General features: G+C 38.4%; 2 protein-coding genes across 4 annotated transcripts in view; both read right to left on the bottom strand.

Annotated features, from left to right (window-relative positions):
• Window positions 1–15,316, bottom strand: part of LOC106083681 (cadherin-87A) — a 36,964-nt gene extending 21,648 nt beyond the window's left edge. The window contains exons 1-4 of one of the 3 annotated variants that reach the window (XM_013246851.2): window positions 15,116–15,316; window positions 1,348–1,447; window positions 930–1,279; window positions 534–679 (exon numbers count right to left, since the gene is read on the bottom strand). In XM_013246851.2, coding sequence (XP_013102305.2) covers window positions 534–679; window positions 930–1,279; window positions 1,348–1,411 — 560 coding nt within the window. In that variant the 5' untranslated portion in view covers window positions 1,412–1,447; window positions 15,116–15,316. Of the gene's footprint in view, window positions 1–533; window positions 680–929; window positions 1,280–1,347; window positions 1,448–10,911; window positions 11,003–15,115 lie in introns of those variants that run through there. The other 2 variants (XM_013246868.2, XM_059362597.1) reach the window with 2 other exon arrangements.
• A 5,223-nt stretch (window positions 15,317–20,539) lies between these two features.
• Window positions 20,540–23,635, bottom strand: LOC106083750 (uncharacterized). The gene is made up of 3 exons (XM_013246983.2): window positions 23,421–23,635; window positions 22,745–23,354; window positions 20,540–21,689 (listed from the first exon to the last, which is right to left on the bottom strand). The coding sequence occupies exons 1-3, from the start codon at window positions 23,561–23,563 to the stop codon at window positions 21,042–21,044; spliced, it is 1,401 nt and encodes a 466-aa protein (XP_013102437.2). The 5' UTR covers window positions 23,564–23,635; the 3' UTR covers window positions 20,540–21,041.
• Window positions 23,636–23,781: the final 146 nt, after the last annotated feature.

The raw sequence follows: 23,781 nt of genomic DNA, 5'->3' as shown, positions 1-23,781 counted from the left end.
GTACAACCGGCTGCCATGGGATTGATTGGCTTAGGTTGTTGTTGTTGCTGTTTTAGCAGTGTGTTGTACACTAAGGTGGCAGCCCTTGCCGGTGAAGGACTTCTTCGGGACAATCCGGTACGTACAACCGGCAGCATTGGGATTACTGGCTTAGGGGTTTGTCCACAGTGGCGTGTGGCTGATTAATATCCGCACCCTTTTTTCAACATATCTTAACCCATTGAGGAAAAATACAGTTAAAAAATGTCCGTTATCTTTGAGCTTAAGTATAAATCCGACAGCACTCATTGTTAATTGAAAAGCTTGTCCCCGTTCCTGGATTGTTCGTGGGTAAAATTGCATTTTTTAGTTTCATATGTCATCAGATGTGAAAGGCGTTTGTAGCGCTTGGCATAGTCCACATTTTATTTTTTTTATGCCGATAATATGACAAGGGATCATCATAATCTACGTCCAGAAGTCCAAAATCACAAAAAACATCTTTGAAATCTTAAATAGGCCTGGGATTTTACAACCCTTGATTTGGTACTTACTTGTCGCAGGCATCTGGTGATTGTGACTGAGCAACACATTTTATATCTAAACTTTCTCCAACAGAGTCACGATCCTTGACTAAAATAGAACTGAATATAACAGTTCCAATTGGTGTGTCTTCGGGCACGTCCGCGCCATACGGTGTCTGTGTAAGAGATGTGAAAACGAATTCAATACTTTTCAACTAAGGCTACGTTCAGATTAGTGAAATATTTGGCCCCAACTCGTTTTATCATTTTTTGACCAAAATATGACAAAATGTGTCTAATGTAAATACAAAATCAAGAATGTACGAATTTGACCTATTTTGTGGAAAATTTATAAAATAAGTTGGGTCAAATATATGACTAATCTGATCGTAGCTTAACATACAAAAATGACAAAGAGAAACTTACATTGAAAAACTCTGGCGCATTATCATTCTCATCGGCTATTATAAATGTTAGCGGCTGTTGTACAATATTATCCGACTCTGATTCTCCATCTGGACTTACTTGATCTCTGATGGTTACTAAAAACGTAAGAGATTCCTTCTCCTCACGATCGAGAGGTTTTATTAAAGTTACTGTTCCCGATACAGGATCAACTTCAAAATGTTCCGAAACTATGGAGCCAAATGTAACTTTGCTATTTTCAGGATCGGATCCTTCTAATTGATTTACTACTGTACCAACTGGAGTGTTCTCGGAGAGAACTACATTATTTTTAAAATTAACAAATGATGGTGGATAATTTGTATCGCCTGCTAAATGAAATATTGAAGATATATACAATGGTAACCATTATTGATGCTCCTAAGTTAGTTTTACTTACATATGATTAGCACACTATTGGCTAACAGCAATAGAAGATATATCAAAGTTCTATTTTTAGGCATCTTGGTATTATAGTCGACATTGACGGAAAATTATTTCTATAATATATGGAGGGGCGAAAAAGACAGGAAAAAATTATTAATTATTAAGTGTACATCGTCCTGAGGCGCTTGGAACGCTATTCTATGTTCGGCTAGTGAAACAAATGTTCTGTCATAGCCAATTAAAATAAAGTAAGTACATCGTCCCGGCTGGTCACTGTCAGATTGGAATACATGCAATAGGCTACAGGTTGAAAGTAACGCTTTCTCCAGAAGCTGTGCTGACGTCGAGAAAGAAATTATGTTGTGTCAGACTTTAGGTTTTCGTTAGGGATGGTGAAAATTCACCTTCTTAAACAAGAAGCGACTTATAATTTTTGTTTTGTTTTGAAAATGAGTTAAATTTAAACTTAAACAAGTAAAAAGGCCGGGCCGAACTTTGGATACCCACCACCTCGGGTATATATATAAACCCCCTTTCGTCACAATCCGGTGAAAATTAGATAACTTATACACCCAAATTAACTTATACACACACGGATATTGAGTGGTCTAATAAATATGTCACTGTTGAATTTTGTATATCAAATTTCAACAAATTCGGGTAATATATAAAGCTATTATGGGCTTCAGCCCCCTTATCGGCAGATCGGTCTATATGACAGCTATATCTAAATATAGTTCAATCTGAAACATATTTGGGCTCTATGTTGGAAGTCTCAAAACAACTCAATGTTTCAAATTTTAGCAAAAATCGAGTATTAAATAAAACTTTTATGGGCTTCAGACCTTTTGCCTAGAGATCGGTCTATATGACAGCTATATCTAAATATAGTCCGATCTGAACCACATTTGGATCGTATATTGGGAGGCTTAAAACTACTCACCGTTTCACATTTCAGCGAAATCGATTAAAAATTAAAGCATTATGGGCTTCAGACCCTTTATCGGCAAATCGGACAGCTATATCTGAATATAGTTCGATCTAAAACATATTTGGGTCCTTTGTCGGGAGGCCTAAAAATACTCACTGTTTTAAATTTCTGCGAAATCGGTTGAAAAATAAAGCATTTATGGGCTTTAGACCCTTTATCGGCAGATCGGTCTATATAGCAGCTATATCGAATTCTAGTCCGATTTGGCGCGTTCAAGAACTTAACTAGCGTGCATCAAAAAGACGTATCTGTGCCAAATTTCAGCTCAATATCTCAATTTTTGAAGGCTGTAGACTGATTACAACAGACGGACGGACAGACAGACAGGCGGACAGACACACGGACATCGTTAAGTCATCTTAGAATTTTACGACGATCCGAAATATATATACCTTGCAGGGTCGGAAATTGATATTTCGATGTGTTGCAAACGGAATGACTAAATGAATATACCCCCTATCCTACAGTGGTGGGTATAAAAATCAGTTCTTAGAGAAGTTTTTTTCAACTTATCTCACCAAACATTCTTCTATGGACGTTTCGATCTTCCCTCTCTACGTGTTGTTTATTTTAGGATGAACGAAACTCGACTAGCAATCACGGGTGCAAGCCATTTGCCAGGATTCAAACCCAGGCATTCAGCGTCATAGATGGACATCCAAACCGCTATGATATAGACTCCCGAAAACAAAAAATTGCGGGAGGTTTGTAGGTTTTTCCAATATATAAATACAAAGCTATTTAGTGAAAAAATCTATGGGGAATACTCAAAATGCGTACATCGAAAAACATTGGAATGCTGCTTCAGGCAATTTTGATCTAGTGAAAATATTTTCACGAAAAATTTGCACTGTCACAGGGCAAAAACTGCCTAAAGGAGCGGTTCCAATGTTCTTGCGATGTACTAGAGAGTTCTTAAATATTGCCTTGGCAACAATTGTTGTCTAAGTATTAGATCGAAAATCCCAATATCCAAAAAAAAAACGTAACAAAAGTCTGATAAAATGCTGCAAGTCAAAATCTGGAGGTTCGATTGTCACCGTAGACGTATGAACTTTTTTGCTCAGTACAATTCCAACAATCAGAAACGCGAAGATTCCCTTAGGATGTTCAAATCGCCACACCCTACTGTAGATTGATTTCAACAAACAAACGGAAGAACATGTCAAAATTGTCTACGAATACAGGATGCGCCAAAGAATCGTACTCATTTAAAAAAAAACCACGAGTGGTAAGTTGAACCGGAAGGGCGTCGAGTGAGGGTGCATCTGAAGAGAGAAGCCCCAAGTTTGTCTCTCTCTCACTCTCTCTCCAGTAAGTTACCGTCATGGTCGAGTCAAGAGAGCAGCGGGCCTCCGCCGTTGAGAGCTTCTTTTCTAACGGTCGCGCACTTGTTGCTAAGCAGCGTGCCTTCCGCGCTCGCTTTGAAGACGTAATGACTTTTTTGCTCAGTACAAATCCAAAAATCAGAAACGAGAAGATTCAAATCGCCCCACCCTACTGTAGAGTAATTTCAACAAACAAACGGAAGAACATGTCAAAATTGTCTAAGAATACAGGGTGCGCCAAAAAAACGTATTCATTTAAAACAAAAAACACACGAGTGGTAAGTTGGACCGGGAGGGCGACGAGTTGGGATGCATCTGAAGAGAGAAGACACCAAGTTTGTCTCTCTCTCCAGTAAGTTGCTCGAGTCAAGGGAGCAGTGGGCCTCCGCCGTTGAGAGCTTCTTTTCTAACGGTCGCTCACTTGTTGCTACGCAGCGTGCCTTCCGCGCTCGCTTTGAAGTTCCTCCTCACTGACCCGTTCCTCCCCGTAATTTGATTCTGTTGTGGGTTAACTCATTTCGGGAGTGTGAAAGTGTCACTAAACCCCGAAATGGACATCAACGGACCATCAGAACTCCGGCAAATATCGAAATAGTGAAGCAGTCAGTTGTGCATTCTCCTCGAAGTTTGGCTCGCAAACACGCAACTGCTTAGAAAATTTCTGACACCACTGTTGGAGGAATTCTCCATCATTTCTCTCCTAATTTTTCCCAGTGATGAGGCCCTTTTTTACATTTCTGGCTGGGTCAACAAACAAAACACTCCAAACGTTATTGGAGTGGGGTAAATCTTCAAGAACAACATTCGGGACACCATTGCCAACATACCGATAGATTGGACACGAATTCAGTGGACACAAATTTCAAAAATCGGCTTAATCAGTGTATGGGCAATGGGGTCGCCATTTACTCGAATTTTCAAATAATATAATGATAAGTTGTCATTGGAATCGCAAAATGGTCTACACTTCGGTGGGATTTTTCTTAAATAATTTTCTTAAGTGGCAACGTTGGTTGTAACTTGCGTCCAGAACTAGAAACTTTAACACTTGTATGAGATGCAATCAAAATGGTCAGTTTGGAACTAAACGTATGGTCGGCTAAGAACAGTAGGCACCTTATAAATGAATTAACAGTTGAATTTGCCGCCCTTACTTAATGGAGTGTTCATGGGCAATTTTGCATGTGCAACAGTTAAATTGGGCAGCATTCTTTACCATAAGAGAAAAGTTCACTTTGTTGCATAATGGAAGTTCGTGGAAAATGTCTCTAAACATTGTTAATTGTTAATCTTATGAATTTCCAAATATGTTGAGTCACACTCCAAGACATTGATTTTTAAAGGCCACACTTGTTTGGGAATTCCCATTAATACGTTTATAAGCAATATATGCTGCAAGAAATTTAGTTTACAACTTTTGTTAAAAAATGTGCACTCATTTTTGTTCAAAAAAATAAGACAATCACTCATAATAGAGTATGATCATTAGGGTGTGATAATACGTTAATCAACTGGCTTTTAATAGGATTTTGGTAGTGATTACACTGCCATAATATTTGAATTAACTAAAAAAAGCAAGAACGTTATAAGTTCGCCCAGACCGAACTTTGGAGATCCATTACCTTGGATATGCAGCTACTCCTATATATTGTAATTAAATATACATGGGAGTAGATGTACTCTTAGGAGGCCACCATACAGCCGAGTTGCATACCGCTGAAAGCCTGTGTTCAAAATCTGGCGAGAACACAGAAAGAAATTTTAGCGTTGGTTATCCCCTCCTAATACTGGCAACATTTGTGAGGTACTATGCCAAAGAGTACCTCAAACTGCGGCACGCCGTTCGGACTCGGCTATAAAAATGAGGCCCCTTATCATTGAACTTAAACTTGAATCGGACAGCACTCATTGATATGTGAGAAGTTTGCCCTTGTTCCTTAGTGGAATGTTCAGTGAAATTTGCATTTGCATCCACATTTGCGTTTGGCGGTGACGATCCTCATCAAACTCCTGTAGGAGAGAAAGCTTTGATAACCTGATACCTGATAAAGCTTTCAAATCGGGAGAACGGTTTATATGGGATCTATATCAGGATGTAGACCGATTTGGATCACCCTTGCCACGGTTGTTGGAAGTTGCAACAGAACACAACGTGCAAAATTTTAGCCAAATCGGATAACAATTGCGGCTAAGCATATAAAATCGGGAGTTCAGTTTGCATGGGGCTATAACAGGTTTTAGAACGATTTACCACGACGTCCTAAAAAAGCACTACACTAAATTTTAGCCAAATCGATAATAATTGGGGCTTCTAGTGGCTCATGAAGTCTAGCCGAAGGACCATTCAATATGGGAGCTATATCCAAATTTAAACTAATATGACCTATTTGCAATCCCCAACAACATGCATCAATAAGAAGTATATGTTCCGCTATCGCGATTTCGACAGACGGACGGACATGGATATATCGACTCAGAATATCACCAATTTCGCTGGTCCACAAATTCGGTATTTTTACAAACGTAAAAACTATTGAAGATGAACTCCTTCATGGGCAAGTGCTGCCGCCTCAGTATACAACACACTGATACAACAACTAGATTAGTATACCCTCCATCCTATGGTTGTGGGTGTAATAAGCTCTTTAAGAAATGACAGAGTTTACTGAAAACGTGTAACATTCACACGTTTGTACACAATTCTCAACCAGAGCTGCCACCCCTAAAAACTTAAAAGAATCATCCTTTATATCCAAACATGTTTTGATCCGATTTGTACATTTAGCACAAATTTGTTGGGAGTCATGAAGGGTCTAAAAAAGTTACTGTTCTGATTTTGGATAAAATCGTATGAAACTTAGCGCTTTTTATACCCTCCACCATAGTATGGGGATATACTACAATAATTTTGTCATTCTGTTTGTAACTCCTCGAAATATTCCTCTAAGATTCCATAAAGTATATATATTCTTGATCGTCTTGACTTTTTAAGTCGATTTAGCCATGTCCGTCCGTGTCGTCGAAAGCCCGCTAACTTTCGAAGGAATAAAGCTAGCTTCTTGAAATTTTTACACAACTGCTTCTTATTAATATAAGTCAGTTGGGATTGTAAATGGGCCAAATCGGTTCATGTTTCGATATAGCTGCCATATAACCCGATCTTGGGACTTGACTTCTTGAGCCACTAGAGGGCGCAATTTTTATGCGATTAAGCTGAAATTTTGCACATTTCGTTTAAGTATGACATCCAACGACTGTGCTAATTTTGGTTAAAATCGGTCCATAAACTGGTATAGCTGTCATATAAACCGATTTGGGGTCTTGACTTCTAGAGCAAGTAGAGGGCGAAATTCTTATCCGATTTGGATGAAATTTTGCATGACGTGTTCCGTTATGACTTCAAACAACTGTGCAAAGTATGGTTCAAATCGGTTCATAACCTAAAAAGCTGCCATATAATCCGATCTTGAATCTTGACTTCTAGAGCCACTACAGGGCGCAATTCTTATCCGATTTTGCTGAAATTTTGCATAACGTGTTTTGTTACGAATTCCAAAAACTGTGCTCAGTATGATTAAAATTCGTCCATAACCTGGCATAGCCTCTGAAGGTCGCAATTCCCATCCGATTTAGCTGAAATTTTGTATGAGGTGGTTTTTGGACATTCCACAACAGTGCTTAGTATGCCATATAAACCGATCTTGAATCTTGACTTCTTGAGCCTTTAGAGTGCGCAATTCTTATCCGATTTGGCTGAAATTTAGCATGACGTGTTTCGCAATGACTCCAAACAACTGTGACAAATATGGTTCAAATCGGTCAATAACCTGATAAAGCTGCCATATAAACAGATCTGGGATCTTGACTTCTTCAGCCTCTAGAGGGCGCAATTATTTTCCGATTTGGCTGAAATTTTGTACAACAGCTTCTCCCGTGACCTTCAACATACGTGTCGAATATGGTCTGAATCGGTTATAGCCTGATACACCTCCCCTATAAACCAATCTCCCTATTTTACTTCTTTAGCCACTAAAGGCCGCAAATTCCTATTCGATTTGGCTGCAATTTTACACAATGACTTCTTCAATGGTCTCTAACATTTAATTCAATTATGGTCCTAATCGGACCATAACTTGACATAGCTCCAAAAGCATAGCAATTATTTTCTTTTATTATTTGTTTCCCTAAAAAGAGATACCGGGAAAAGAACCCGACAAATGCTATCCATGGTGGAGGGTATATAAAATTCGGGCCGAATGAACTTGGCACGCTTTTACTTGTTTAAACTCAAGATATTAAATCGGAATATAGGTGAATATGGCAACTTTATTAAATCGGCAAATAAGCCCAGTTTGGGGTGGAGTGGCCACATCCTGTTCCTTAATGGAATGTTCATGGACAAATTTACAATTTTGCCACCCAGACGCTTGTGTCTGAAAGCAGATATCACATTCGTGCTCTACTCCCATATTCGGTTTCTATTCTCAAATACTTTTCATTTGATTCACATATTTTGATGAGTGGCCTATATAACCCTTTGGCGAGTTTTGAGGGTTGAATAAATATTTCTACATAAATATATTCTGCATTCCTACAACAGGTTCAAAGAACATGTCGTCTTGTCATAGGCGGAGCAACGAGAACCACGCCGACTGGGGCACTGGAGACTTTCTAGATACCCGACCATTGGACATATTAAGTGTGAGGCAGACACTACGGCTATGTGACTTAAGACGATAACAGAATGGATTAATGGAGAATCAAGGCGTCGACAGAAAACATGGAAGGAATGGAAGAACTTTCCGATTGCATACCTGAGACGACACTTGAGGTCCAGTACGAGCCTTACGATTTGGCAGTGACGACCAGAGGACTGCCGTCAATAAACTTGGTCAAACGAAGCGTTTCGAATTAGGGGCGTGGGCGACGAAAACGCATGTAACACTGTTGACCCGCGAAACGATCGATGGGACATTGAGAAAACGAAGCTATTACTGAAAGGAGGTCAGTATAACTTTCGGTATAATAACGGGACACATAGGACTACGAGCTCACTTATGCAAAATAGGTGCGGCAAGTAATAGCATGTGTAGGGTACGTGAAGGAGATGATGAGACCTTGCACAGTGGGAGAAAAACAAAAAAATATATGCCGCGTGAAAACGGATAGAAATATCTCTCTGAAATTTGAAATGGTTAGAGCTGAGATGTTAGGTGCCGGTGTCTGTTAACAGCGAAAGCAGGGCAATGACATAGGAAATGCTCGTCTGCGAAAGCCAATGGCCTGTGTCTCAACCCTGTAAAGTCCAAGTGTGTTGTTGTCAGGCTGTCTCGTTTTTCATGTTATGTCGCTATATTCATTAATGATGCTAGATTGAAAATCGTTCCTCCAGCAAAGAACTTGGGCGTGGTTATTCATAGCACTCTGACCTAGAGTAATCATATCGACTCTGTCATTGGTCAAGGATATTCAAAATTGCGTACCCTCTGGGCCACTCAGTCGGTTACTCCACTGCGGGTTAGGTCTCTCTTTGCAAAGACTTATATTGTTCCTGGCATTCTCTACGGCTGTGAGTTGTTTGCTAATTGCGACTCGGTAAGAAGAAGTAAGCTAAACACATTTTTTAACAACGTTACTCGTTATGTATTTGGCTTGAGACGGCGCGACTCCATCTCTGAATACTCTTTATCCCTGTATACTTGTACTTGAGGTCGCTTACTTTCCTGCACAAACTGATCTACTCGCAGACACCACAAATTGAAGGTAAAAAAATCATTCCCAAAATTCATCGGAGGCTTGACGATAAACATCGGAGGCTTGCCGATAAACAATGGTTTTAGTTTTTCATCATAAGGATCATCATTTTGCCTTAAGGATCATAGCATTTCTTATATGTAGCAAATAAAAATTTCCATCAATTAGACAAGGGCTTGCTCGATAAGTCAGTCGTAAACCCCGTTTTAAAACAGTTCTTGGGACTTTTATAAATATTTTCCATAATTTTCTTTATACTTCAGCCCAACCCAATTCAAGTTTGATAATTATATGACTTTTTTTGTTTAACATAAACAACAAAAAGAATAATTTCAATAAAGTAATTCTTAAAAACAGGAAATAATAAACGTGATTTTTTTTAAGTTGTGGTATGTTTGGTATATAAAAAACCAGCAGAAGCGATTAACGTGTGGTAAAAATTAAAAAATAACGTTTCTGCAATCAAAGATGAACTATGGCTAAGAATGGTATATAGGAAAGTTAACAAAAAACGAAAGACACCATGATGAACAATTGAATGCTACGATCTGCTGCTGCCTAAAAATCTTCATAAAATACAGCAAAAAGACTTGAGTAAGAGCTTATCCCACTTTTGCTATCATTGGCAGAAAGGTCGTGGCAATTGCAGACATAGATTTTTCGCCAGGGAAATCTATAGATAACTGGATTTTCCATAAGGAAAAAGAGCCTTAAAAACAATCTGTATAAAAATATTATAAGTCACCATCTATGTGATGTGTGTATGTAGGTATGGGCATGTAGCTGAAGTTGCTGAACTGGTATGCGAAGTGACGACTGCATCTGAATAAGTTTTTTTTTTCTTCATTATTTTTTTAGTTTCAACTTAAAAGAGTTATGTAAAATGGAATTTGTGTTGACCATTGTTGTTTGTTTAGAGCTTAAACTAGATGGTCTTGTTGTTCACACAATTGGACAATAATGCAGTGACACAGCCCCCCACCGACTGTTAAGTACGACAATTAGAAATTTCGCTAAATAAATAAACGAGAATTATACAATTGCTTGCTTCGATTGTTCGGTCAATGATTTAAAAAAAAAATGAACGTCATTGTCCAAAATTCTTTTATGATTGTTGTTACGAGGAATCTTTCTTTCTCTAGTTTTTCGGTTTCATCTATGCGAGAATTGTTGAGTTGTTTCTTTTAGATATTTATGGCTTTTTAAGATCATACAACACTGGCTGGAGGCTGGTGGCTGGTTGGGGCTTAATAATAACAAAAAACTTTATTCACAAGCTCACGGATGTGGTAGATACAACAAACACACACACACACACGCACACGACGAGAAATTCGGTCTATACGCTTAGATTTTTTCTTTATTTGTTGTATTTATTTTTTTGCTTCTACCACCAACCAAACAGCCTTCTTCGGTTTTTTTTTTTTGTTTTTGTGAGATACTCAAGAGATATTGTTTAGCTTTGTTGCTGTTGTTGTCGGTTGCTGCTGGATTTTGGTCTTACGGTGTATGAAATTAAAAAATTAAAACCCGTTTCAAGCGTAGCTTAACGTTAAAGCGCGTTCACACAGACCCGGGTGGGTTGCTTGTTGACGGATGGCGAGCGGAAAGACAACTAAAGTTGAGCAACCAAAAGTCAAACAAACAGAGCGCCGTCTTGGTCTGTCTCTTGCCCACGACTTTGAAGATGGTGACGACAGAAGAAATCTTTCAAGCCACTTTTAAGCTTGAGTGAGAAAAAAAGTTGGAAAAGCATACAAAAAATTATAATTTAGAATCATTTTCTCTCAGTAGAATAGCGGCACTTGTCGTCTTCATACGTATGTTTGCTTTTTTAGTATTTTAGAAATTTAATTTCTTCTCACTGAACTATTTCGAGATATGAAGATAAAAAGACAAACGAAGGCAAAACTCATCTACATATGCATGGTTATTTCACATGTAATTATAACAAAAAAAAAAACAAAATCCAAGCGTATTGAAAATAACCCAAAGCTGGCATAATGGTTTTTTTAAACCACATATTTCTGTGTTTTTTTTTAAACACGTCTCAACGTGTTTTAATTCATGGCCAAACAAAAGACACAATGCAAAATAAATACCCATAAAACAATTGACAGTAGCAATGGTGCAGCAACCAGACAATTAAATCATCACAATAGTAGTTTATGAAAATAAAAAAAAAACATTGATGTTTTTTATATAGATATTCACATTTTTTTCTGATAATCAAAATGGGGATGCAGAAAACAAGGTTCATAAAATTTCAAATTACAAGTCAATTTGTCAATGTAGGATCTTTATAAAAGACTAGCTGGACAGGGCCCGCTCCGCTGCGCCTTTTTCAACTCTCTAATATCTTTTTAGGGTGGGGGAACTTCGCCCCCTTCGTGGATATGGTGCTACAGTAGCCTAGTTCCGCCTATGACGCTGAACGGTGGCACTTCGCCCTGAATGTGGATATCATGCTACTGTAGCCTGAACGTCTGCTTTCGAATCCTGGCGAAAATTCGGACCAAATTTAAAACGGTGCTTATCCCCTCTTAATGCTGGCGACATTTGCGAGGTATCATGGCATGCATGGTCATGTAAAAAATTCTCCCCAAAGATGTGTCACAGTGCGGCACGCCGTTCGGACTCGGCTATAAAAAAGGTCTTTTATCGTTGATAAACTCTACTTGAATCGGAAAGTACTCATTGTTTTGTGAAAAGTTTGCCCCTGCTCGGTTCCTGGGCAAATTTTTACTTTACTTACTTTACTTTAATTGGCTATGACAGAATATTTGTTCCGCTAGCCAAACGTAGAATAGCGTTCCAAGCGCCTCGATCTTCTGCGCTCATTCTAAAATCTTGATCTTTTCATTGGGCTTTTGGTGTTTGCCTTCAAAAGACTTCTTTGCTGGAGCTTCTTCATCCATTCTAACAACATGACCTAGCCAACACAGCCGGTGTATTTTGAAGCGTGTAACCATGCTGTCGTCGTCATACAGCTCATACAGCTAATTTTTACTCTACTCGCAAATGCCTTTCTTTTGAGCCCCATATTACCGTAATGGTAAATACTTCGGATTTAGGGGATATTTCGAGGGGTGGTCACTTGGCCATTAAAGTAAATATAAGATTCGTGCTCTACTTTCATAAACATTTCATTTAATCCTCCCTATGCCACTATGGACATTCACCTAAGCCAGTGATAGGCTTGTTGTGCGCTCTAAAAACTATAAAATAACCTCCAAAAAGACAATTTTAAGTTAGGAATGCCGTGCTATTTACAAAATCCTTATTTGTCACTCCCCTAAGTAGGTTCATGTTTAGTATTGTGTCTCCACCTAAGTGCCGGCATCTGATAGACGCAAAAGCCGGGCAATGACAAAGGGAATGCTCCAACGTCTCATCATCTTCCCCGCATGCCCTACACATGCTATCACTTGCCACACCGATTTTACATAAGTGAGCTCGTAGTCCTATATGTCCCGTCTCTCCAGTAATAGCCTCGTCTTCTCACGATCTGGATCCACCCATAGGATTTTCGCGGTCCTACCGGCCGTTTCGCTGTTCCAGAATGTTGCATGCGCATTCATCGCCCACTCCCTTAACTCGGACTGCGTCGACCCAAAAGGCTTAACCAATTTATTGACGGCAGTCCTCTGGCCGTCACCGCCAAATCGTCTGCCCTTACAGTTTTCCTTATGAAATGGAAACATAGGCGGGATTTTAAATCTAATGAACAATTATACCGACAATCAATTTTCATTTGGGTTTGGTCGGAATTATCCCAACTTTCTGTAGCTATTTCGACTGCCGACTATTCGACAGTATATAAGGGGAAATCCCAACTTTTGGAACGAACACAAATATTGAACAAATCGAAAGTATAAATATGATGTATGATGATAATTGTGACCCAATTATTGGCCAAGCTTAAAATGGGCTACCGTCTGGCCGTGATCATCTGCTTCTAGGAGACTTTAATGCGCATCACGTTTCATGGCAGTCTCTCCTAGGCAATGATCAGCGACGCATAGCTTTGGCAAAGCAGATTGAAAGCTCCACACTAGGATTACGAGGAGATTCAACGGTGGTCTACTTTTAAGTCACTCTCGAACCCCGGTAGACGGGATGACAGGACCTCAGTTACTTTTGGCGACATAACTGGGACTGGTCCGAAAAGATGCGCCAGGTTGTTCAATCGTCAATTTATTGTCAATCCCGAAAATGATAGGGCTAGGAGGAGAGCCATTCGTCGTATCCGTGGTCTCCGAGACGATTGACAGCCATCACAATTTACCGTCGGCGATGTTACGAATATCATCGGTCGCGCCAAATCATCCAAGTCATTCGGCCCCGACGGAATCTACACTTATGCTGAAGAATCTGGATCTAGGTGGAGTTGAGTACCTTACAACTGTCCCCAACCTCCCTTAGAACACTCTTATAATTGCCAATGTCTGGAAGAGGAGCAGAGTGATACTGCTGCTGAAGCCTGGAAAGGATTGACACCGACGTGCAGGATGTATGCCCAGATTGTGACCAGGGACCACACGACACACGTCACCTGTTTAACTGTCCAGCCAAACCCTCTCGACTTAAATCCAGATTCCCCTGGACGCACCCCATTTTAGTCGCAGTATTCCTGGATACTCAACAGAACCAAACAGACGAACGATAAAACACAACAAATTGTTCCAACGACATCCACCTAGAAAGGTCCATAAATTGCTATTGCCCTCTTATAACCCGATCCCCAGATTTTACTTCCTGGGCCCCTAGAAGTTCTATTTTTTTTCGATTTGGCAGAAATTTGGTTACATAAAACAAGCCTCATAAACCGATCCTTCGATATGGCTTCTTGAGGTGCCAGTGGCCTCAAGCAATAGCCTCCTTTATTTCTTCACAATAAATCAAACATAAACTAATTTAAGTACCATACATTTTTAGACGAATCTCACCCTGGATTCGTGTGCCCAATATTCGGCTTGACCGAAATTATACCGTTTTTGTTTTTTTTTTTTTCATAAAAATTGGATTTTGACTTAGATCTTGCGTTTTTGGAGAATTCCGAGCAATCCCGTCTTAGAGCATAGCATTTTCCGACTTCACGCAAGTCTAGTTCGAGTCCTGGCAATAACATATACATGTATACTTTGTCACATTGACTAAACGAGGTCTCTTACGGCGCACAAGTCACAATTTGAGAAATACTGACTACGGTAATTGTTCTGAATGATTGTTGTTGGCAGTGGATTGCGATGATAAATATGATTTCATCAATTTGTTCGCTCCCTCGCCAACAACGTTAATTAAATAAAGAGGTAATAGGGGTCACCCAGGCAAACGAAAAAAAAAATTCAACGCCATTCCATTACAGCCGAAAAGCAAAGAGCACAATGCAATACACAATGTCCAAAAGACATCTGAATGGAAAGATTTCAGAAGTCACATTCAAGATTCTCACTTTCATTTTATTATTTACGCGCAGCCGCTACTGAATTTACATCTCATCAACCACAGCTGATGCACTCTAAGTTTCACTTGTTGTTGTTTCCCAAGATTTCTCCATCTGTTTATATTAAACTTATTGTGTATATTTTCATATTTTCAAGCATTTTAGCATTTTTAATTAAATTAGGCGAACAGACAGAGAAGGTATATTAACATATTTTTACGTGCTCCCAATATACAATACAATACAAAAAAGAAAAACATACACTGACACACACACACACTTTCATGTTAATGAAATGAAGCAACAGCATCTATGAAGTCGAAGTCTCGTTTGAGTTATTTTTAATAAATGCAAAACATTTTACTATTTCATTAACTTTTCACATATTTTTTTTTTTGGTAATACTTAAATACTTTTTATTAAACGAAATATTTATTTTTATATTTCCCAACGAAAACAAGTAACGAAAGTATCTACTTCAACAACAAACACAACAACACTAATTGTAAACAGATTTAGGCGCAGGAATGCCATCATACAAATATTACCACAAATAAACGGCAAATCCGAAAAATAAGTGTGGCAACATCCACCTTTGATGTGTGGCAACATTCATTAAGGAGCATAAAAATAATAGGGAAATTTTACACAAATGCAGGGCTGCCAGATTATTTTGGTGTAAAATCAGCACTTTTAAAGAAAGAAAAAATCGTAATTTCAGCACCCCAAGTTGAAAAAATCGGAAAATGTTTTAAACGATAAAACACATAGTTCAATAACTGAAAATAAAAGCGCCCTAATTATTGCCGAATTTTACATACCGACCATCATGAAAAATCTTCGAGCCAGGGTAAAAATACACCTCAAATGAACAGCAACTTAGCCTGGGATCTTAATCAAGACATAATCTTATATAGCCCTTCGTCGATCTTAAAATGTTTTTGTAAAAACATAATCTGCGCCAAATTTCAGCTAAATACATTAAGTTTAGGATCACAACAGGCAGAATATATACGGAATATACATGCTTACAGACTAGACTTACGTATTTACACACGCAGCATTTTTAATAAAAATTTTTTTAAATTATGTTATTTGTTAAAAGAAAAAGGAAAAACAAAAGAATATTTGAAAATTTAGAAAAATCGGCATTCTGCTATTTTTGAAGCAAAAAATCGGCATTCTGCTATTTTTGAAGCAAAAAATCGGCAAAATGCCGAAAGTTGGCAGCCCTGAGCAAATGTCAAGCATAGGTGTCGGTAATAACTTTATTTTTCTTCAAAACAAGCAGCTCTGTCGTAAAAATTTAGAAAATCAAATTTAATGCAAAAATAAATAGTAGGAAGAACGATGCGCATATTGGAAGCTATGACTGCCAAAACTCTATATACAAGCATTACGCCATATTTTTCATCGCGGGAAAGAAAATAATGCACAATTAGAAAATGCAAAGGCCGCAAACTGCATGCCACTGAGAACAAATTCTGCTTGCGGCATTTTCTTAAATAATTCTCATTTATCTATATTCACAAGCGCCATCAACCAGTCTATGTGCGAAGTTCAAATTTGTCTTAAAATCTTATTTATATTCCATATTTAATATAATTGATAGCATTTCAAATTCACAAAAGTTAATTTAAGAATTAACAAGCAGCAGCGTGCTAAGTTCGGCCGGGCCGAATCTTTTGTACCCTCCACCAGGGATCGCATTTGTCGAGTTCTATGTGCAGTATCCCTTTTTAGGCAAACAAAGAATGTTGAATAAGAATAAGACAAGAATATATATACTTTATGGAGTCTCAGACGCATATTTCGAGGTGTTACAAACAGAATGACGAAATTAGTATACCCCCATACAATGGTGGAGGGTATAAAAACAAAACGAATTATCTTTTTTCCAAAATATAGTAGTACGAGTTTTATTTTTAATATGATTTATTGAAATACTAAACTTAAAGAAAGGAAATTTAAATATTTGTTGTACACAAAAAAATACTTATTATTTGTCAATAAGTTTGTAAATTTCTGTGGGTTATAGTATGTATAAGACTTACAATTTGTTACCGTTCCACAATACGTTTCATGATCATTATTTTAGTTTTTTTTTTCAATTCTATCGTAGTTGGTTGGTTGTTGGCAGACTTTAGATTTATATTCTGGTTCAAGATTTTCACGTCGACCTATTGACCTCCATTGCATCCAAAAGCATCCTCTTTATATATGCATATCTGCCGCTTTCACTTTAGCCATTAAAACTTTTACATTTGTTAAAATTTTCATAATGGGCCACCAGTGGAATTTACATTACACCTATGCTGTAGGTTCGTGATGATTTGCTTTTAAACGAAAATATTTATATTTTTGTTATTTATGGCATAAAAAATGTATTGCTTCAATTAATTGTTATCTAAAATCCATTTGAGTGCTTTAAAATTCAAGACATTAGGCCTCTTACGTCTATTCACTCTTGTACCAGGAAGTCCTCAGTTTTTGTTCTTACTGGCTTAGGTATAGCTCCTGTCGACCAGCGAGGAACAGCGCATTAAGGGATGAAAAGTCAGTTCATATAGAGTAAAGATTGCTAACGCAGGCTTTAAGAAATTCAATTTCTTGTTGACACACATACTACAATCTTTATCTCCTCCTGCAATTTGTCCCATCGATTCCTGTAAGGGCATTGTGCTTGTGGTCCTCCGGCATTCGATAAAGCCGGATGATCATTTCTTCTATCGCCAACCATTTCTAGGCATAATTCTTGCTTTGCCAGCAGGTGTTCGATAAAGAACATATGATCATGTCTTCTATCAAAAATCCTCTGCCTTAGAATTGCTACCTCAGTACATAGGAGTCTCCGATAAAAAACGTAGGTTTTTTTATTGTTGTTGTTGTAGCAGTGTGTTGTACACCGAGGCGGCAGCCCTAGCCGATGAAGGACTTCATCGGGTCAATCCGGTACGTACAACCGGCTGCCTTGGGATTGCAATATGTAGTAACAGTGTGTTGTCTTTGTCCATAAGTGTGTTTTGTCTTCATCCATATATATCCAAATCTGGTACTATCCAATTCCGCTAGAGTGCCTCCAGAGTGTTCCGCTTCTAAGTCGAGTAGTCGATTGCCTGGGCAGATGATTAGCTGACAAGTGTTGTGTGACATCTGCTTACAAGCAGAATACACCTCTAGCACGTTTGCATCAATCCTAGCCCAATAATGATTGAAGCGGCTGCAACTGCCGGAACATAGTTGAGCCAGAATTTTTCTGCTTCGCTATATCATGAGAAAACCACCCCCTATCCATATAATGCTGATTTTGATGGCCGAGTTAAGCATTTATGAGTTTTTGCTTAGATAGCATTAGATTGTCTTCGTACAGTAAGGATCTTTGCCTACTGATGGAGGTTATCCACATGAGTGTTAAGGATATAGCTCTTCGAAGATCTTCGAACAGCATGTCTGGAACTTATTCTTCTCCGAGTCACTCAAATGGCAAATCCAGACCGACCAATTGTCTTATGTGTAGTCAACGAGGTTTTTTTTGTCAACACCCCAAGCACTGCCGAAGTCTTCTGCTGTTCATGTAGAGAACAATGTGGCTGAAAATTTGAAGCAAAATAAGCGGCAAGTTCAACAAGTTAGAAGTTTAACCTATCACAGATGTCATCAACGTGGGGTTCTGAAGTCAAGATGGTACAATCGCCCTTATATGATTCGATTTTGAAGCAGTCTTAGGGGTAGAGAATAGATAGAGGTGGGAGTAGCTGTTCTTGGCAAGCTTTCTTTAAGCGTAGTAATATAGTTCCGGTGCATAGATCCGAACACTGACAGAACGAGATAGAGATGCAACAGTACCCCATACTGGGAAAATCCGTTTCACTTACGGGGCTTCAATTAAATTCCATGTTCTAGATCTGGCCAGTGGGTTTGTTGGTGGCACATTAATTTTAAGCCCATGGACTTATGTCCTTGTGCAGTTGTACTATAATGCGCTATAGTGTGTGTGTATTTGCCCATCAAGACCTTTAATAGATATGCATAGCTGAACGTATTGAAAGCCTTCGTTATGTCAAGAGCTTCTAGAACATCCTATGGCACAGTTTGACCTAGTTTAGACCACGGCCAATATATGTAGCGACGGCTTGCAAAGTAGTAGTTGTTGTAGCCACATGTCTATATGTGGAGGTAGCGATGCTCGTCAAGCTCAATGGGCGAGTAAGCGTGTGCCGGTTCCGGTCCATTGCCACGGGTACATTACGGCCATTGATTATTTAATGGCGCCAATATTTCGCCTTGTCATATTGAGCATCACAGGCACTCAGTATTTAAGCAAGAGCTGGAGCCACTTAAGGAATTCGTAATGCTACAATTTACAGGAATATGGAAATTGTCCAACAAGGCTCGGTAGAAGTAGTGCCTCGAGCGTCTAGCTAAAGACAAGTAAAACGGCCTGTACTATTTTTCTTTGCAGACATCAGTAGCGGGATTATTTTGCCGCTTTTTCAAACATCGGGAACTATCAGAGTTTCTAAAGACAATTTTTGAACCTTAGACAATTACTCAACCCTGGGCTACATGCGGAGTCTTTAGACTCAATATATAGACTCCCTCGGTCCCATCGCCTTGAACAAATTGGCGCTGCGGATGACATTTGTAACTGCGTTCACTGTGAATTGTACTGGTTATTCATCAGCCTGGAGACTACGGTTGTGAAGAATGGTTAATTGTTTAATCAATACATTCAAATTTTTCTTTTTTTGCATTTCATCTATTAATCGTTGGCTTCCATTTTGTTAATATCCTCCGTTCAGATTTGAGAACTTGCAATTTGGGTTGTTCTTGTTGTAGCAGTGTGTTATATACTGAGGGGACAGTCCTTGCCGATGAAGAACTCCATCGGGTCAATCCGGTACGTACAACAGGTTGCCAATGGGTGAGTCCATTATGCATCCTGGGTGTTATGGTTGTAAGTTGAGTAGGCTTGGCTGGAAATGCGTGTTGTATGATTCCACTTCTTACGGCTTGATACTGCTTTAGTACCGCAGCACCTTTCGCTCAATGCTCTGAAGATTCAAACTGACGTCTTTCAATGGTGGCGATGGTGCTGGTGGTGTTTGGTGGCACAATAACAGTCCACCAAATACTTTTTGTTGGTGTTAAGCAAGTTAAGCTAACTTCGTTCGATTAAATAATTTACTCGTATTGTCTCAAAAAGTGGTTGCATAATGTTGCATTGGGCATTTTTAATATTTACTTAAATTTTTACAAATTGAAAGTTGATAATAGCCTGCAGCTCATATATTCAAAGAAAAAGGAGTGAATGTCGCTTGAAATGTTTTTTATTTGGTCTAATTTCTCAAATGCCTGATTGAAACTAAAGTCGGCTGAGAAGAATACTATCGCCTACTATCAATAGAGACATAGGAAGAGATCAGAGATGTTTTGACATTTGAACAATCATATCAATAGAAAAGATCAAAACAAATAATTAATCAATGATGAGGCTATATATAAAGTGAACCACATTGCGCAAGGACATTCAACATGAAACTCACAGTTTCGAGTTACAATGAAAACACGGAAAGAAAACAATATACCAAAGTAGTTCATACTCGGTATGTTTAAGAGGGGAAATTTTAATTGACTAGCCGCCTTTAATCAGCTTATGAGCTGAATAAGTCAAATCTACAAATAATGAAATTTGGAAATGGGAGCAATTTTATTGAATTTTTATATAAAATATAATAGTCAAAGAGCATATGGATAAAAGCTGGTTCTTAGTGTGATGCAAGTGTGGGTTCTCAATTTGGATCAGTTTGCCTCGACTATCGCTTGGAAAAGTTACTTGACTTCCATATCTTATTTACATGAAATTGCAGGATCTAAAGGTGATTTCTATGAACTTTTTTCTTCGGCTTTTCGAACGGCATCTACAGCATTTGACATATGTTTTATAATTGTGAGAGACTAGTCTCTTGGTCTTAATGCTCTTTGACAATAGCTTAAAATGTATATGTATTTAAAAATTATAGTTTGTAAATAATAGTAAATGAAGAGTAATGCATTTTCCAAAATCCAATTTTAATTCAAATTTTATATTGAAGAGCGTCATGACTATGCATGTACATATTTTTAAAAGACTTTGTTTTTTATAATGCTTATATCATGAAGCATTTAGGTGTCCGTTGTTCATTTACCTACACAGAGGGGTTGAAGCTGTCCAAATGGGATTTGGCCCATTGAAGACTTTTCAACCTCGACGGGGCTAGTTCTTCAACGGGTTTGCTACCCCATGTGGATAAGACCCTTTGGGCGGCTTTGTCTCTATTCAAGGCAGATCTTGATTTTGTTTTGCTCATCTGGTCGAATTGGCCAAACATCGTCGATGTGTCAGGAAGAGTTGAACGGTTATTTCTCAACTGCTCCTCTTTGTACATACCCCAAGAGGATTTGGTAGGATAACTTATCATGACTGGTGGAGCCTTTGAGGTAGTTGGCTTCTCAGAGTCATAGCGTACCCAACTCTGGTTACGATCGCCATGCGGCTTAATCGTGGGGTTTTGTGATTTATTAGATAGGTTTTGTTTCCTTTGCGAAAACAATTCGTCATCCATTCTCATCTGTTTTCTTACAATATTCGTTGGTGGAGACATTCTCTCGCGCTTTCGTTCCAATCGGCGATTATGTTCATAGTCTTCCACGATTTGGCTATGGAATTGCAGATCCGTCATTATATCGGGATTAGCATGCCCCATGCCAATTTTCGTTTCTATTATCTGTTTAATTTTTAGCGACTTCATATAGGTAGAGTGACTGATGGGATTGCGTGGTATCTCGTCTGGCTCCTGTAAGAAAAATGGTAAGTTGTAAAGTTGTAAAATGACAATACAAAGATAACATTACACAATGTAACGTAACACAACTTCATAACATAACATAGCATAACTTCATAACATAAAATGACATAATGTAACATAACATTTATTGGCAACAGTGACTTGTAGCGCAGAGGTTAGCGTGTCCGCCTATGACGCTGAACGCTCGAATCCTGGCGATTATCAAAAAAAAATTTCAACAAAAGTTGCCAAGAAAGGAAAACCACCCTCCTAATGCTGGCAACTTTTGCTGCCAACTACCTCAAAGGTACTATACCATGAAATACTTCTCTCCAAAGAGGTGTCGCACCGAGGTACGCCGTTTGGACTCGGCTATAAAAAGGAGGCCCCTGATCATTGAGCTTAAAACTTGAATCGGACTGCACTCATTGATATGTGGGAAGTTTGCCCCTGTTCCTTAGTAGAATGTTCATGGGCAACATTTGCATTTTGACTTGTATAACACCCCTTACTACATTCGACGAAATCGTTAGATATGACTAAATATGAATCTTCTTTAAGTCTACGTATAAGGGGTTGTGATATTTTAAGCGCCGATGCAGAATGACATAACATAGATAACATTACATAACGTATTATAACATAACATATCTTAACATAACATAAATGTTATGCATTTAATGGCTACAGTCTTACACAAAAACATAACATAACTTTTAATGGCAACAGTTCGTTCTGAAATGGCCCCTATTTAGATAGGGTTGTCAATTGTAATAACATTTGCTCTTTCTGCTATGTTTAAAGCAGAGCTAAGCGTTTCATTGTATTATACAATTTTTGAGAACCAAAATACATAACATAATGACTTTAAAAAAAGCTACTGTAGAACTTAAAATGTTACACCGGTAATCACAAAACTTAAGTGTTATAGGTTTATTTGACAGTTTTAGAGGAAATCTGTCAAATAAGCCTACTTAAAGTTTTGTGAATATGGGCAATAATATATGTATATATTTTAAAGATGTTATGCTTTTAATTGAATAGAATAACATGTGTACAATTACCTCTCTTTCATTATATTGCGCTTTGTTAGCACCATTATTGTTCCAATAGCCCTCACCATATTCATCAATAATGGGTCGGTCACGAGAGGATTGCGCATGCTGATTTCCTGAATGTGAGTTATAGCCATCCCAATCTTGTGTATTGTTTCTGCTTCCTTGGTTAAAATCATTGAAGTCAAAATTTCTTGAACTGGAAGTTCCAGCTTGTTCCATGCCAATATTAAAGGGTTCCGCATCGTTAAAACCCTTATTAAATCCTGCAATAATTTTCTTAAGAAATGGTTGAACTTTTTGTCTTGCTTCATGGGGATCGTATCCTTCCCGAAGAAAACGGTTGTATACAAAGCTGCATGCTTCTGTATAATTAAGCTGTTTATCAATTGAACTGTCATCACCATGTGCATAGTCGTTGTTATTGTTGGCCGGGCGTCTCATGCTCTCCATGTTATTTGCCCGCCATCGCGAGTCTGAGAAACCAGGCGAAGAATTTCTGTGCCTTGACCCATTGTCATCCACTGAGTAGTCCGTATTCGTGGATGCAATTTCAAGTTGAAGCTCATGGCCATTAACCACATATCCTTGCCTATCGCCAACAAGATCTTGTGCGTCTCTGCATTGAAATATATGTACATATATTTAGAACTTTTCAATTAGAGGATGTATTTGTAGTTCATACCTGAAATTTTCGTATTCAACGCAAGCGACTCGGTCTGGAATGTTTAAATCGGTCTTTAAAAGATGCCCATAGGGACAGCAAAAATCATATATATTTCTTATGGTTGTTTCAGGCGGCAAATTTTTTATTAACACACGACTCATTTTATAACTAGCAAAAAAAAAGCGAAGCGAGTTTTATGTTTCGTATAGCCAAATGAAAATCACCCTCATTTATAAGTAGGTTTAAACCTAAATTACAACCTATGACATCCATCCCTGTCAAACTAGCAAACAAATGCGCAACTTTTAGAGTTGCCGTAAGCTGTGTTTTAAGAGAAACTCCATAATTAAGTAATTCACTGAGTAGAAAATTGTAATTC

The sequence above is a fragment of the Stomoxys calcitrans genome, chromosome 2 (genome assembly GCF_963082655.1).
Source record: "Stomoxys calcitrans chromosome 2, idStoCalc2.1, whole genome shotgun sequence".
Classification (NCBI taxonomy): Eukaryota; Metazoa; Arthropoda; class Insecta; order Diptera; family Muscidae; genus Stomoxys; species Stomoxys calcitrans.
Note: the sequence above shows the minus strand (reverse complement) of the source record. Positions and strands in the feature narration are given on the sequence as shown.